Source organism: Staurois parvus, unplaced genomic scaffold (assembly GCF_062004578.1).
Source record: "Staurois parvus isolate SC_StPar_1 unplaced genomic scaffold, SC_StPar_1.0 ptg000073l, whole genome shotgun sequence".
NCBI classification, from domain to species: domain Eukaryota; kingdom Metazoa; phylum Chordata; class Amphibia; order Anura; family Ranidae; genus Staurois; species Staurois parvus.
The window spans coordinates 362,382-379,036 of record NW_028317869.1 but is presented as its reverse complement, the minus strand read 5'-3'; the positions used below and the strand labels follow the sequence as shown (position 1 = coordinate 379,036).

The following is a 16,655-nucleotide window of genomic DNA, read 5'->3' as shown; positions in this document are numbered from 1 at the left end:
GGTCACCATGGATTGAATTATTAGGTGTAAACCAGGCAGATGGCTTGTTCTGGGGATTGTCAGTGATCACATGTCCTGTTATATGGATTCAATATCCATCGTCTGACATCCTAACAGGAGTTCTGTCATTTTTCAGGATGTCAGGAAAAACATGTCCTCCGTCAGTAAATGTTCATGTTGTGTCAGTAATAAAAGTCACGGAGGGTTGGGAACCCTGCAAGGGGGGCAGAGATATGTGACTGCCTAGTCCAGCCTTTCTCAGCCAGGGTTCCTCCAAAGGGTTCTAGGGCTTCCTTGTCACTTCATTGGGCTGTATATGGAAGTGTCACCGAACAGCCGTTTCTGGATACACAGCTTTGTCATCATTGCACACACACACCATTTTGTTTTCATTCAATACATTTTTTATTATAATTTCACTTTTAACAAGATTGCAGAAAAAAATCAGTAAACGGTAAAAGAAGGAATCTGATTGGTCAGGAAGATCCCTTGTCTGGAATGTGGGGGCGGAGTCATTATTATTGGTGTACAATACAATACACAATGGGTTCCATTATTATAACAAAGTATTGTAGAAAAGATCCCAACATGTGACATGGCTGAATGAATGCTGGTCATATTAGTCCATCTATTCTCTAAGTGGGGTGGTATCTATTGGGCCAATCCCTTTTACAAACCACACATAATATCGCCCTTCAAAGTGAAAACAGAAACGATTTGCACAAAATCAAAGAGTAGAAATATTTTCCGGTGGATCCCCTCTACCCAGACCCCATATGTAGACATAGAACAACAAGCTGTGTTCCCTCTCGTGCCGCACTCCTCCAACCACCCAAACCCACACAGAAGCCAAGGGAAATAATGAGAGGAAAGTTCCCCCCTAGTTTGGGGCGGAGTTCTCCTTCCCTCCTGTTGGGGGATGGGAGAAGGATGGACTGAAGACAGAGAGACACTTCGGGGTCACCACTGTTCTGTAGAGCCTTGAAATGAAGGACATCAACTTCAGAAGTTCTTGTTGTCTGTGTAAAGTTCCCCGATAACGAGATCTGGGCTCTCCCGGCTTCTAGCTCTGTAACCCGCTATATCATTATCAGGAAACGCAACTCCGACACCCAAGAAGGGCTGAAGTTGTGTCCTTCATCTCCAGGATCTACTGACCACTCTGCACCCCGACATTTACTGCACTTCATCCATGTCTTTGGGGACCTCTCATCTCCTTATCAACTGTTTCTTCCATGATGAAGATCAGCCATGGAGTATATCTGAGGTGTATATCAGGGGGTGCTTCTTCCCCACATGAGAGCTGAGATGTCCAGCAACATTCATCTAGAAGACATTTCCCGCACTCAAGGCACTAATACACCTCCAGGGTTGTGTGGGACCCCTGATGTACAGGAAGACAGGACCTCAGTGAGGAACATTTCCCTCACTCAGGACAGGAAAGTGGCTTCTTCCCTGTGTGAGAACTCTGATGTGTGTATAGATGGGACTTCGTTGAAAAACATTTCCCGCACTCAGGACAGGAATATGGCTTCTCACCTGTGTGAGATCTCTGATGTGTGTAAAGACTGGACTTCCATGAAAAATATTTCCCGCACTCAGGACAGGAATATGGCTTCTCCCCCGTGTGAGATCTCTGATGGGTGTAAAGACTGCACTTCACTGAAAAACATTTCCTGCACTCAGAACAGGAATATGGCTTCTCCCCCGTATGAGATCGCTGATGTGTGGATAGATGGGACTTCGATAAAAAACATTTCTCGCACTCAGAACAGGAATACGGCTTCTCCCCTGTGTGAGATCTCTGGTGTGTGTAAAGACTAGACTTCTGTGAAAAACATTTCCCACACTCAGGACAGGAATACGGCTTCTCCCCTGTGTGAGATCTCTGGTGTGTGTAAAGTTTGGACTTCGTTAAAAAACATTTCCCGCACTCAGGACAGGAATATGCCTTATCCCCTGTGTGAGATCTCTGATGTGTGTAAAGACTGGACTTCACTGAAAAACATTTCCCGCACTCAGGACAGGAATACGGCTTCTCCCCTGTGTGAGATCTCTGATGTGTGCACAGATGGGTCTTCAGTGAAAAACATTTCCCGCACTCAGAACAGGAATACGGCTTCTCCCCCATGTGAGATTTCTGATGTGTGCACAGATAGGTCTTCAGTGAAAAACATTTCCCACACTCGGGACAGGAATATGACTTCTCCCCCGAGTGAGATCTCTGATGTCTGTAAAGATTGTACTTCAGTGAAAAACATTTCCCACACTCAGAACAGGAATACGGCTTCTCCCCCGTGTGAGATCTCTGATGTATGTATAGATGGGACTTCATTGAAAAACATTTCCCGCACTCAGAACAGGAATACGGCTTCTCATCTGTGTGAGATCTCTGATGTGTGTAAAGACTGGACTTCTCTGAAAAACATTTCCCGCACTCAGGACAGGAATACGGCTTCTCCACTGTGTGAGATCTCTGGTGTTTGTAAAGATTGGACTTACTTGTAAAACATTTCCAGCACTCAGGACAGGAATACGGCTTCTCCCCTGTGTGAGATCTCTGATGTATGTGAAGATTGGACTTCTTTGAAAAACATTTCCCGCACTCAGGACAGGAATAAGGCTTCTCCCCCGTGTGAGATCTTTTATGCCTATTAAGTTGGTATGTAGAAAGGAAACCCTTCCCGCACTCAGAACAGGAGAAGCTCTTCTCTGTTGGAAGGCCGGCCCGGTCCCGCACAGTCTGAGGTTCCTCAGGATACGAGGAATCCGATGGTCCATCTACACTGGGTGGTGCCGGATGGACATTGGAGGGAGCCGGGTTTTCTCCTGGACTATACTGTGTGATGTCCTCATCTTCTACTTTCCAGTCTGGAGACAAAGTGAGACAATCCTCGGAGGTTTTCCTCATCTCCCGGCCATGGACTAAAATACAAAGACAAAGAGGATTACTAGACAGGAGCTGATTGGTTCCCCCAAACCAGGACTCCGCCCACATCAGGCAGCTTGGTCTCTGAGGAGCTTACAATTCCACCCTCAAGGGAACTAGGAAATGGCTCCTCTGATCTCCTACCAGGTCATTTCTTTATTCATGGACCTTAGTCAGAGAGTGAGGAAACAACCAGAACTGTCTTTTATAGGAGGGACAGTGATGAGGGGATTATAGGACGAGGGTCCCCACCCCCTCTATCACTCATCGCCATCTTCCCAACACAAGAAGTACTGCACTTCCTTATTTAGTCCATGATTTAGTCATGAAGAACAGCGGGGCTGAGCCCCACCAGAGGTCAGAGAGTGAGGATGGGGGGAGAACAACCAAGATGAAGACTGGACTGATCCTGAAGACCACCATCATTGGGGTATTGACTCCTCCCTCATTATCACTTTCTGTTTAAGGGTCCAAAGTTGGAGGATGTTATCACATTATTATCACCATGTAAAAGTCTGTGCTCCAATCACATCATCTGATATAAAATGTCCAGCTGGGAGGAAATGGGTGTAACAAAAGAGACTCCATATTATGTGTATATATAGCAGTGGGGGGAGGGGGGAGAGCAGAAGTTAGGAGTATGTAATGTACAACATAAGGTATATAGTGCAGAGGTCAGGAGTATGTAATGTACAACATAGAGTATATAGTGCAGGGGTCAGGAGTATGTAATGTACAACATAGAGTATATAGTGCAGGGGTCAGGAGTATGTAATGTACAACAGAGTATATAGTGCAGGGGTCAGGAGTATGTAATGTACAACATAGAGTATATAGTGCAGGGGTCAGGAGTATGTAATGTACAACATAGAGTATATAGTGCAGGGGTCAGGAGTATGTAATGTACAACAGAGTATATAGTGCAGGGGTCAGGAGTATGTAATGTACAACATAGAGTATATAGTGCAGGGGTCAGGAGTATGTAATGTACAACATAGAGTATATAGTGCAGGGGTCAGGAGGATGTAATGTACAACATAGAGTATATAGTGTAAAGGTCAGGCCTCATAATTACCATTCAGTAATCAACTGTAATCTAAATGTTTACTGTAGACAAGTTGCAGAGATCCCACACCGCTGCCTCCCATCTCCTGAGACTGCACTCAGTGACTTGGGGCTGAGACTATACAGACATATCCCTCCACCCGGCACAGCCAGCAGACTACAGAGCAAGGAACCCTGGGAGAATTGTTCTGTCAGACATCTTACTATACTCGGGCATGGGGAAGAAGAAAAAAATTACTTGTCCAAGGTGCTTAGGTATCTTAACACTTGTGAAAATGAACATTTTGCTGCCAGCTGAACCCCAGAACCTCCATAAATCCAGTCTAGATACATAAATTGTGTCTGCAGCACAGAGAAGGAAGATTATCCGAGAGAAATCCAGGAATACAGGACGGGGAACACAGCTCAGGAAAGTGACCAGGGGATTACAGGCTGATATCACCCAGTCCCCGCCCTACTCTGGACCAATCAGTGAGCAGTATGGATGGAGGAATGGATTTAGTGTTCATGACCCACCTGTGCTGATCTCTGTAGGAGTGTCCTCCTCTATAAATGTCCCCGTTATTCCATCCTCCTCCATAGACTGCTGATCATCCCTCACATACGCCTCTTCTTCTTCTGCTTTCACCTCAAATTCTATATCGATTGGATCTCCACTCTAAATCAAGGAAATGAGAGAAAATATCATCTGTAAAATGTAAGATTTATGATTGTGACATCACACACAAAATCCACACATTGTCTCCCTTCACAGAAGCAGATCACATGTGATATGTGGGTACATTTCCCCTAAATACCGCATGCCATCCTGAAACTGTCCATTTCCTATCCCGTGTTGCGGTATTGACCACAAACACTGAACACGCTCAGTAAATACCGCATGAACAGGCGTTACATTCACAGAAGGAAATAAAGAATGAAATGCATGCGGTCATTAATTAGTGGTGGAGACATGCGGCATTCAGGAAATGTGTACTGCTTGGTAAAGAGTGGGCGGCCGCTGGCATCCTTAACAACCAGTAAACAACATGGTTGTTAGGGAGCGAGCGGCCGCTGCGTCTTAACCAACTGATAAATCTAAAAAAAAAAAAGATTTGCCGGCAACAAAATATTAAGAAAATGGCGTAGGATTCCCCCTTTGGGGGGTCTAGTATGGATTTTGAGGGGGACCCCTTGTCAAAATGAAAGAAATACATACCAGACCCCTATCTGAGCATGCAGCCCAGAAGGTCAGGAAAGGGGGGGGATGAGCAAGCGACCCCCCCTCCTGAAACATACCAGGCCACGTGCCCTTAACATGGAGTGGATGTTCTGTTGCAGGGGGGGGTTTGCTCCCCCAAAGCACCTTGTTCATGTTGATGGGGACAAGGGACTCTTCCCCACAACCCAGGCTAGTGGCTGTGGGGGTTTGCAGGCAGAGGATTTACAAAATGTAACAAGGGGGCCCTCAGATCCCTCACGCCATGTGAATGAGTATGGGGTACATGGTGCCCCTAATTATTCACCCCAACAAAGTATTCTGTTATATAGACAGCAGGCAGTTTATGACAAGTCCTTTATTAAAAAAGCAAAACTAAAGCAAAATGTCCCCCCGGTGTAGATCCATCATCAATCACGATGCTCCCTGTCACCGCTGACTCGGAAAGAAAAGCTCTGCTCCCAATGAAGACTCCCCTCTGTCTGACAGCTCTGCTGGCTCCTGCCACTAAATATATTAAGGGACGGTGCCACTCGGTGATGTCACTGACCGGGGCATGTTGTATTGGTGATGTCACTGACCGGGGCATGTTGTATTGGTGACATCACTGACCGGGGCATGTTGTATTGGTGACGACACTGACCGGGGCATGTTGTATTAGTGACCTCATTGACCGGGGCATGTTCTATTGGTGACGTCACTGACCGGGGCATGTTGTATTGGTGACGTCACTGACCAGGGCATGTTGTATTGGTGATGTCACAAAAGGGCAAGGCCACCCAGTGATGTCACAGGGTGGTAGAACTCCTTATTCAGTCAGTGATGACAGCGAGTATTGTGATTGGATCATCGATGGATCTACATCAGGGGGATATTGTTCTTTATTTTTGTTTTTTCAAAAATTACTTCCAGTTTTTTCTTAAACTACTTTTTTTTGGTGAATGAATAGGGGTACTATGTACTCTATACTCATTCACATTGTGGGGGGGCCGGGATCTGGGAGCCTCCTTGTTAAAGGTGACTTTTAGATTCCAATAAGCCCCCCACAACCACTGCCCAGGGTTGTGGGGAAGGACCCTTATCCCCATCGACATGGGGACAAGGTGCTTTTGGGAGGGCAGAGTGCCCCTGCCCTGAAGCACCCACCCCATGTTGAGGGTATGTGGCCTGGTATGGTTCAGGAGGAAGGTGGGCACTCACTAAGGGTCTGGTATTGATTTTGGAGGGGAAACCACGCCTTTATTTTTATTATTTTGGTATCAGGGTTCCCCTCAAAACCCATACCAGACCTGTCACAGCTGTCAGCGGGGAACTTGGCGGCCGTCCGCTCCTTGTTTACTGGTTGTTGGGGACACTGGCGGCTGCCCTCTCCTTAACAACAAGCTATTTACAAGTGTTGCTATGGACACCAGTGGTAAATTACCCGCAGCCTTCACTACTAAAAAACAGAATGCAGCATCTTACTACATACTGGGATACGGGAAGATACCGCTTTGTGATTGGAGCCCATAGTCTCTACAAGTCCATGTTCTAGATTCTCCATCCCACCAACCTTGTAATAGTGAGGGATGGTGTGACCTTCCTGTGTGGAATCCCGGGAATACAGAGGATGGGGACATCTCTCTGGTGGGTTCCTGGTATTAGGTGGCTCCATCATATCCTTGTGTCCTTCTGAAAACTCCTCCATCACTCCATACTCCTCATCCTCCTCTTTATACTCTTCTTTACCATCAATATTATCATCCCCGAGGATTCCACTCTGAAAGATATAATAAAACATTCATTGTAACAAACATGCTGTGTATAAATCACAACTACCAATAATTGTCATCATCTACCTGATGATGGTGAGGGATGGTGTGACCTTCCTGTGTGGAATCCCGGGAATACAGAGGATGGGGACATCTCTCTGGTGGGTTCCCATGACTGGATCCATCTGTAGGAAACACACACACTGACTGAATCCATTGTTTCTATGTGTTTATCAGATGATGGGGGATCTAGGTGGATCCTCCGTACTGCTCTCTCCTTTACAATAAAGTCTCCTCTTACCCGGTGATGTGAGGGGCGGCTGATTGTCCATCATGACGTCCTTGTAGAGATCCTTGTGTCCTTCTAAATACTCCCACTCCTCCATGGAGAAATAGACAGTGACACCCTGACACCTTATAGGAACCTGACACACACAATGATACAGTCACCATCCAGACACATCCCTTGTCTGTTACTGGAGAATGTCCCAGAATTCCCGGCACCGCTCACCTCTCCTGTCAGCAGCTCCATCATCTTCTTGGTGACTTCTAGAATCTTCTGTGTCTTCTGTCTTGTAGGGATCAGGGATGGAGGAGGGGGGATGGTGATGGGATTCTGGATTCTCGAGGATCTTGTGGTCATATGATGAGATCTCCTTCTGGTGTCATTGTCGGTAGATTTCTTCATGACTCCTGTACAGTTCTGTGTGATACAAAGATAAATCTCACTCTCCCATAATCCCTCACTTCTATGGTCAGCTCTAGATTTATTCTCCAGGGATTGGCCACAATGTGCCGACTCAGCAAAGGAGAGACATCTCCATCCAATGATATGATGACAATGGGGTCAGATTTATAGCTCCTTCTAGAAGTCATATAATAGAGTCACTAATGGTTTACTAGTAAGGCTCACTGACCCACCAGGAAATGTCACCCATGGATTTAGTGGTCAGTGGGCGTGGCATGCTGGTAATCATGGGTCTCCCTGATTGGACTAAAGCTGAGATTGTTCTCTTCTATAACCAATGCCGCCATCTTGTGCTATAACCAAATCTCATAGAGTCCGGACACTTTATGTATTCATAGTACTTGTGTGGATGTCGTTATTGATTACAGAACATCAGAAGACTTCAAGTGACTCTGAATCCCTCCCAGTGTACAGCCCAGTCAGATTTAACCCCTTCATTACACTCACCTCTCCAGTCAGCAGGCTGAGGATCTCCAGGGTGAGCTTCAATATCGTCTCATTCTGGGGAAATTCCTTCCTTACAATCTTCACAAAACCCAAAGTCTGCTGATTGTCCATCATGACGTCCTTGTAGAGATCCTTGTGTCCTTCTAAATACTCCAATCTCCTCCATGGAGAAATAGACAGTGACACCCTGACACCTTATAGGAACCTGACACACACAATGATACAGTCACCATCCAGACACATCCCTTGTCTGTTACTGGAGAATGTCCCAGAATTCCCGGCACCGCTCACCTCTCCTGTCAGCTGATGGACCATCATGGTGGTCAGTTCCAGAATCTTCTGCTCTTTCTCCCTCTCAGGTATCAGAGAATGAGATGGAGGCACCATGGTGAGGCTCTGGGTTCTGCTCCATCCTCCTGAGATTGGCTCCCCACTAGACTTCTTCTTTACAACATAATCCTACAGATCAGGAGACAAATAAAACAATATCAACCACCTGACATCATCTAAATGTGTGCAAAAATAAAATGGTCTATTGACCAGAATAGACAAGAGTGATGTCATGTGACCTCCCAGAATCCTCCTCGCCTCTCCGGTCAGGTCTGTGTTTATTAATAGAGATGAGTGAAGTCATGTGACCTCTCAGAATCCTCCTCACCTCTCCGGTCAGGTCTGTGTTTTTTTAATAGAGATGAGAGTGACGTCATGTGACCTCCCAGAATCCTCCTCACCTCTCCGGTCAGCAGGTAGATGATCTCCAGGGTGAGGTTTAGTATCTTCTCAGTCATGTGACTCCGGTCCTCCTCCATCCTCATTGGTGCCATCATGTGATCTATACAGGTCTCCTTGTAGACGGATAACTTTGGGAAATGAAAGTAAGAATGATTTGGATGGTATTGGTCACACAATAATAGGATGTGGATGTGAGGGGGGAATAGGAGGGTTGCTGGACATTGAAGAACTACTCCCCCCATGGGAAGACATTTTGTTTGGACTGTTTAGTGTTTACTACAATTTTGAGGTCCGGGGCCCCTTTTCTCTGTTGGGTTTGTTTGGTCTCTGAACTGGTTTTGATGAGTATTAGATCTGCAGACAAGGAATGATAAATCTGATCCTTCCTATGACTAGTCTGCTCTGAGGCAGTGCTGTGAGGTCAATGTCGGCTCATCATGCAGGGATGGTCACTTTACATCACCCGACGCCCGGGATATGTAGTTCTGGGGGCCGGGCAAGTATTGTGTTTAATCTTTATCCCTGCTGAGGGCAAGCCACAGGGCTCTCCTTTCAGGTGCCAGCCTCTGCAACCCCGTATGTGTGAACCTCTCCTGTACCTACTATGCTTCCCCGGCTCTGCTTGCCCATCTGTGGGCCTGGTTCAGCGGGTGTCGGAGGGTAGAGGGGATGGAGGAGAGCGGACATGTTCATTCCCTTCTTGTCCTGACCCAGAAGTGACGTTATGACAGATTTCCCGACCATCAAGGACGGCAAAGAATGTAATACGGTGCGATGTGCTCTACATTACATCCAATGGAGTACAGGGGAGACATTGGGGGTCTCAATAAAGAGAACCTGTCATCAAAAGTCACCAGAAGACTTTGTCCCCTTAAGTAAATTTTTTTTTTAATTGTAAAGAATTAAAGTTACAACCAAGTACATAACTCCTCCCTTTAAAAAATGTTGAGGTCCCCCCACCCCCACATATATGCACGCCCAAATGTAATTGCACACGCTGGAGCACCTACACGTGATAACATTGATTGTGATACACGTTACATATCGCCGGTCACACCAGAATGAGAGGATAATTCTAGGAGCAGACCTCCTCCGTACTCTATACTGATGACCTAGAAGGGGCTATAAATGTGTCCCCTATAGATAATACCGGGGACTAAAGGTTGTCACCATTTCAGCACACACAACGTAAGGTTTGACATGTTGGATATCTATTTACTCGCTGCAACCTCGGCTTTTATATTATTACAAATAAATGGGTCATTTATTGCTTTTTTGTGCCCTGAAATTAACTTAAGTGTATTTTTTACTGAAATTTGGCATTTCCTAGACTTTGTGATAATATTTTGTGACATAAAAAATTGGAACTGCCGCTATTTTGTTCTCTAAAGTCTCTACTTGCAGAAAATCGATATTTTGGGGGTTTTGTGTCATCTTCAGGATAAAATAATTTTTTAAATGTGCAAAAAAGGCTCTGGGAGTGAAAGGGAGAAGGCAATCGGTTCTCATTACACTGCAAGGTCTCTCCCCTCCCTGCTAGTCCCCGGGTGCGGTGCTGGAGACAGGCGGGGGAGGGGAGGAGGAGATAAACAGCGAAATGTTACACATATTACACATTTAAGTTGCTATAAAGCCCCTTTCATTTTTTAAAGCCGAAAACATTCCTAAAAGAGCCTCAGATTTATATACATTTGTTGTAAATAGTTAATAACATCTTATTACCTCCTCTGCTGCCACTTCCACCAACGTCTCCTCTGTACTTCTTCCCGCCTCACCTCTCATCTGGAACTTCCTGTCTGTGCTTGACATCACTTCCTGTCTGTACCTGACATCACTTTCTGCCTGTGTCTGACATCACTTCCTGTCTGTGCCTGACATCACTTCCTGTCTGTACCTGACATCACTTCCTGCCTGTGTCTGACATCACTTCCTGCCTGTGTCTGACATCACTTCCTGTCTGTACCTGACATCACTTCCTGTCTGCATTCCATAGAGACTTCCTGTCTGGGTAGAAGTGAGATCCCCACCTTGTGGAGTTCAGAGGAACTGCAGCCCCGAGATCCATCCCATAATCCCCCTTCCTGTATAATATGTACCTTACAGGGATACTACGGGAGATGAAACATTACTGAATAAAGGAAGAAGAAATAAATGTAACTCTTATGTAACCAACTGTTCAACAAACATCTCTTATTACATATAGAAAAGTCTTACAAACACAGAACACAAAATACAAATGTATAGCTAATGAGAGCGATCCCGCCAAACCTGATCCTTCTGGGGGGGACAATGCAAAAATATATATCAATCCACTCATAATGACATCATCTTCTGGGAGTGTCTGCACATCCATCCATTTCATACACATTTCATTGTCTCAGCAGATCTCCTGCAGCCTATTAGCGCCCATTTCCCTCTCTATGTCTCAGCGGATCTCCTGCAGCCTATTAGCACCCATTTCCCTCTCTATGTCTCAGCGGATCTCCTGCAGCCTATTAGCACCCATTTCCCTCTCTATTTCTCAGCGGATCTCCTGCAGCCTATTAGCGCCCATTTTGCTTTCTTTGTCTCGGCAGATCTCCTGCAGCCTATTAGCACCTACTTCCATCTCTATGTCTCAGCAGATCTCCTGCAGCCTATTAGCGCCCATTTCCCTTTCTACGTCTCAGCGGATCTCTTGCAGCCTATTAGCACCCATTTCCGTCTCTATGTCTCGGCAGATCTCCTGCAGCCTATTAGCTCCCATTTCCCTCTATGTCTCAGCAGATCTCCTGCAGCCTATTAGCACCCATTTCCCTCTCTACGTCTCAGCGGATCTCCTGCAGCCTATTAGCACCCATTTCCCTCTCTATGTCACATATTACAACAAGCAGTCACAAAGGTAAATGTAAAATAAAAGCAGAGAGGGGGAGAAGACTGATAAAGCAGCTCATAGATGAGAGGTACATAAGAACATACAATGTCAATACAAAACAGTGACATGGCCATCAATCACAAACGATCGGAGCAGACAGATCGGTGTCATAGGTGTCCCGTGGGTCCTGAACTGCCTCCAGCGCAGGGACAGTAGCAGGGTGTAAAGCAGGTAGGTACTCCAACTTTCTCATTTCTGCTCTGACCTTCATCAGTGCCGGTAACATGGGGGACATAGAAGACAGCCAATGCATGGGAATGGTTCTCCTGGCTGCCCTCAGAATGGAGGTGGAAAGTTTCCTCGCACATTTAGAGAGACCCGAAAAGGTAGACCCAACAGAAAGTAAATGGGCTCAAAAGGGACAGGAGCCCACAGAAGTAACCACAATGGGGTAAGGACCTCTAGCCTCAGTGGAGAGACAGGGTGACAGTTCTCAAATAGGTAAGGGGCGGGGATGATGTGCCCGGCTGGCCCCGCCCCATACCTATATAAGAAATGTCAGCTAGCCTCTTCTTCACAAGGCTGGAAGCCTCGGACGGGAGCCGAACTTTTTTTTTCTTTTTTCGGGTCGCCGCCATGATTGACGTTGGATCTACTTCGGGGGACATTGTTTTAATAAAGAACTTGTCAAAGACCCTGTACTGTGTTTTTTTTACACTACACTTTTTTTTTTGTGAAGGAGTAGCGGGACCATGTACCGCAGACTCATTCACGTGGGGGGGGCCGGGATCTAGGTGCCCCCTTGTTAAAGGGGGCTTCCAGATTCTGATAAGCCCCCCACCTGCAGACCCCCACAACCACCGGCCAGGGTTGTGGGGAAGAGGCCCTTGTCCTCATCAACATGGGGACAAGGTGCTTTGGGGGGGGAGCCCCAAAGCACCCCCCCATGTTGAGGGCATGTGGACTGCTATGGTTCAGGAGGGGGGGCGCTCGCTCGTCCCCCCCCCTTTCGTGACCTGCCGGGCTGCATGCTCGGATAAGGGTCTGGTATGGATATTGAGGGGGACCCACGCTGTTTTTTTTTTTTAATTTCAGCGTGGAGTTACCCCTTAATATCCATACCAGATCCGAAGGGCTTGGTACAGATGGGAGGGGGGACCCCACGCTGTTTTTTTCATTATTTATGCACTAAAGGGAATTATTTTACATTCAGCTGTCAGTGGGGAACCCCGCTGACAGCTGAAACATTAACACATGGCTGTCGCTCCTACAATCCCGCATGATATGTTATCAACTCATGCAGCATTTTAGTAGTGAAAACCAATGCAGCGCTCATGTTTCAGCTGTCGGCGGAGTTCCCCACTGACAGTTGAATGTCAAAGTATTGCAGGGAATTATAGATAATTTTTTAAAAACCCGGCGTGGGGTCCCCCCTCTCATCCTTACCAAGCCCTTTGGGTCTGGTATGGATGTTAAGGGGTAACTCCACGCCGAAATTAAAGAAAAAACAGCATGGGGTACCCCCCAAAATCCATAACACATACTTATCCGAGCATGCAGCCCGGCAGGTCAGGAAAGGGGGGGGGACGAGCGGGCGCCCCCCCCCTCCTGAACCATACCAGGCCACATGCCCATACCAAATTATTCAAACATTTGTAAACAGACCAATGAACTGAAATGGTTTGGCATTTGTACCCCAAATATGACGTTCCCCGAGGCGTTGGTACACCGAGGTACGCCTGTATTAGTATTGCAATCCTTTGTATTGGGATACATACAACCAACATACATGTGAATTGGCAACATAGCACAACATTTGTGTCACATTGGAGATATCTGGCTAGTTACACTGACCTTGCCCAGGGACCTAGGATTGATTCACAACACAGAAATACAGGCTGGATTAGTGTTCAACAGCTCCGTGGATTAGTGGTTAGCACTGCTGCCTCACAACGCTAGGGTTGTTGGTTTGAATCCCAACCATGGCAATGAATTTGCATGATCTCCGTGTGACTACCCTAACATACATGTGCTGGTCGCAGCATCTCTGCTTTCTGTCTAAATGATCCCTAGAATGTGAATTAGAATGAGGCCTTGTCTGTTCAAACACCTTCAAAGCTGCAGCTTATGTGAATGTCATACAATGGGATGAGATAAGGGCCTGAATCACTAATAGATTTGATAATGATGGTTTATACTCCACCCCCTTTTGTGAAGGATTTGTCAAGCAAAGAGCTGAGAGAGAGAGAGAGAGAGAGAGAAGAGCAAGCCAGTGAGACAAAGAAGAGTGAGCGAGAGATACATACAGAAGGGTGAGTGAGAGAGAAGAGTGAGCGAGAGATACATACTGAAGAGTGATAAAGAGAGACATACAGAAGAGTGAGTGAGAGAGAAGAGCGAGCCAGTGAGACAAAGAAGAGTGAGCGAGAGATACATACAGAAGGGTGAGTGAGAGAGAAGAGCAAGCCAGTGAGATGAAGAAGAGTGAGCGAGAGATACATACTGAAGAGTGATAAAGAGAGACATACAGAAGAGTGAGCAAGAGAGAAGAGCGAGCCAGTGAGACAAAGAAGAGTGAGCGAGAGATACATACAGAAAAGTGAGTGAGAGAGAAGAGCAAGCAAGGGAGATAAAGAAGAGTGAGCAAGAGATACATACAGAAGAGTAAGAGAGAAGAGCGAGCCAGTGAGACAAAGAAGAGTGAGCGAGAGATACATACTGAAGAGTGATAGAGAGACATACAGAAGAGTGAGAGAGAAGAGTGAGCCAGTGAGACAAAGAAGAGTGAGCGAGAGATAGATACTGAAGAGTGATAAAGAGAGACATACAGAAGAGTGAGTGAGAGAGAGAAAAGGCTTGGTTGGTGAATCCCGACGTCAAAATTGTTACAAATACTGGCGTGGATTTCCCCCAAATGCATAGCAGACCCTTATCCCAGCAGGCAGGTACCGCACGCCTTCAAAGATTTATTTCCTTTGTTGATTTTCCTGCTTCGCTCACACTAGATGCAATTGAAAATTGCGCTAAAAGGTTGCCAATTTCACCGTTTTCTAGAAAATTTCAAACTAGTTGTGATTTCAATTGTGTGTAGCATTGCGATTTCTATTGCAGTCTAGATGTGAAATTGCTACTAAATGGCCCCTTTGAAATCGTAAGTTCAACAAACAAATGGCGTATGTTACTCCCCTCACATTCACATTCATTATATCCAATATCAGGTACGATGTCAATTCACAAATCGCACCTGAAATTGCACACCCTGGATGTGACTTGTCATGTGATTGGCATGGCCAGCAGCTTGCCCTTTGCATGGCAAATTGCACCCAATGTTACTGGGGGCCAACACCACTGTCACATGTAATCCGATGCGGCAATTGCCCAACTTACAGTGAAGTTGCACGAGTTCACAATCCAATTGGATGTGAACAGAGCCTACAGAGGCCAATAGGGTGCGACTTGGTCTACGATTTGCAAGTCGCCTGTCATGCCAATTGCATGGCAATCGCAAACAATGTTACTGGGGGCTACCCGGTCACATTAAAGCAGATTTCTAAGTGGTGTTATTGACACCACAGTCACATCATGTGACTTACAGTGAAGTCACATGATTTCAAAGTTAGGGTACATGGTGATTTCCAGTGCAATTTGCAAGACATCCGACACCGATCTCTCAGCAAATTGCATGAAAAGTAGTGTATTCATTACTCTATTATTACTTGCGGCTCCAACCAAGTTTGAACCACAACAATATGAACGCTCCAATAGCGTGCTCATTGAGTGGGACTTGGCATGTGATTTGCACAACATGCAAGCTGTAAATCGTCTGCAAAGTCGCACCCTATTGTCTGCTATTAGAGCGACCACATGGGTGCGTTTCAAACACTGATTTCTATAGTTGTACATGTTCTACTTTAGTGGCAATTTGCATAGAGATCTGTGTCAGATGTCTTGAAAATTGCATTGAAATGGTCAACTTTACTGGAAGTCGCAGGATTTGTAAATCAGCTTTGCCCAGAGTGTAATGTTTGGTGATGTTTGATTTCTGGAGTGTTTTGCCAATTGATGGGAAATTCACCATACTAGTCAAATCGATTTGTCATTTTCAGTATTGCATACAAGATGTGGTCATGTGACTGTCTTACCTCGTGCGAGAATCTGGAGGGAATTGTGATCATAGTAGCAATAAAGGTTCCAATCGGGGTTCCCTTTCACATCCCTGCTCAATGTTCTGTTGTATGCTGCACAGGTACACGTCACTGTGGCTTTCTTTCCGACTCTGATTTGTGGGGCCTGTATACCAAGGGTTAATGCAGGTGGGAAGTGTATTCATCAGGTGAAAACACTTTCTCTGACAGTGGTGGGTGTGGCCTTCATTGGGGGTGGGGCCTGTATACCAAGGGTTAATGCAGGTGGGAAGGGTATTCATCAGGTGCAAACACTTTCACTGACAGTGGTGGGTGTGGCCTTCATTGGGGGTGGGGCCTGTATACCAAGGGTTAATGCAGGTGGGAAGGGTATTCATCAGGTGCAAACACTTTCTCTGACAGTGGTGGGTGTGGCTTCATTGGGTGTGGGGCCTTGTTTGGCGCTCCAAATGCACCCTAGCTTATATAAAGACGTGCAGTAGGGAGTGATTTGGCCTGTTACTAGGCCGGGTGGTTTGTGACTAAGTCCTTGCTTGTAGTGGTTTGGGGGAGGAAGAGATTTTGTGCTGAATTGCCCCAGACACCACTCAGGCTGTGTTTGGAAGTGGGCTGGAAATGTTGGCATTTTTTTGGCCTTGTAAAGTGTGGTATTGTACAATGATTGTGGTTTTTCTCTTTGCATTGAAAGCCTCACACATGTCAATCGTTTTTTTTTAAAATATTTTCTGGTTTTATTTTGCTTGCTTATTTAGACTCCAATGCATTTTTCTGACAACCCTGCTGAGA

At 46.0% G+C, this 16,655-nt stretch overlaps 2 protein-coding genes across 2 annotated transcripts in view; both read right to left on the bottom strand.

The window, feature by feature from the left end:
• LOC149469341 (uncharacterized) overlaps nt 1–16,655 on the bottom strand; it is a 293,469-nt gene that overhangs the window by 124,033 nt on the left and 152,781 nt on the right. Inside the window, exon 8 of the mRNA XM_089669371.1 lies at nt 1,659–2,448. Within this exon, the coding sequence (XP_089525497.1) occupies nt 1,659–2,448 (790 nt within the window). The remainder of the gene's footprint in view (nt 1–1,658; nt 2,449–16,655) is intronic.
• LOC149469345 (uncharacterized) lies at nt 5,030–8,287 on the bottom strand. Its single transcript, XM_089669360.1, has 6 exons — nt 8,139–8,287; nt 7,455–7,646; nt 7,245–7,368; nt 7,031–7,128; nt 6,745–6,951; nt 5,030–5,071 (listed from the first exon to the last, which is right to left on the bottom strand). The coding sequence occupies exons 1-6, from the start codon at nt 8,250–8,252 to the stop codon at nt 5,030–5,032; spliced, it is 777 nt and encodes a 258-aa protein (XP_089525486.1). The 5' UTR covers nt 8,253–8,287.

Bases quoted from the DNA above. Each gene is read 5' to 3' on its own strand.
- LOC149469345 (XM_089669360.1), bottom strand. From the start codon at position 8,252: ATGATGGACAATCAGCAGACTTTGGGTTTTGTGAAGATTGTAAGGAAG. The intron at 7,647-8,138 runs GTGAGTGTAATG...TGTATCACACAG, and splicing joins TCAGCCTGCTGACTGGAGAG to AACTGTACAGGAGTCATGAA. The intron at 5,072-6,744 runs GTTGGTGGGATG...TTTTTTTTTTAG, and splicing joins CCATCCCTCACTATTACAAG to ATTTATCAGTTGGTTAAGAC.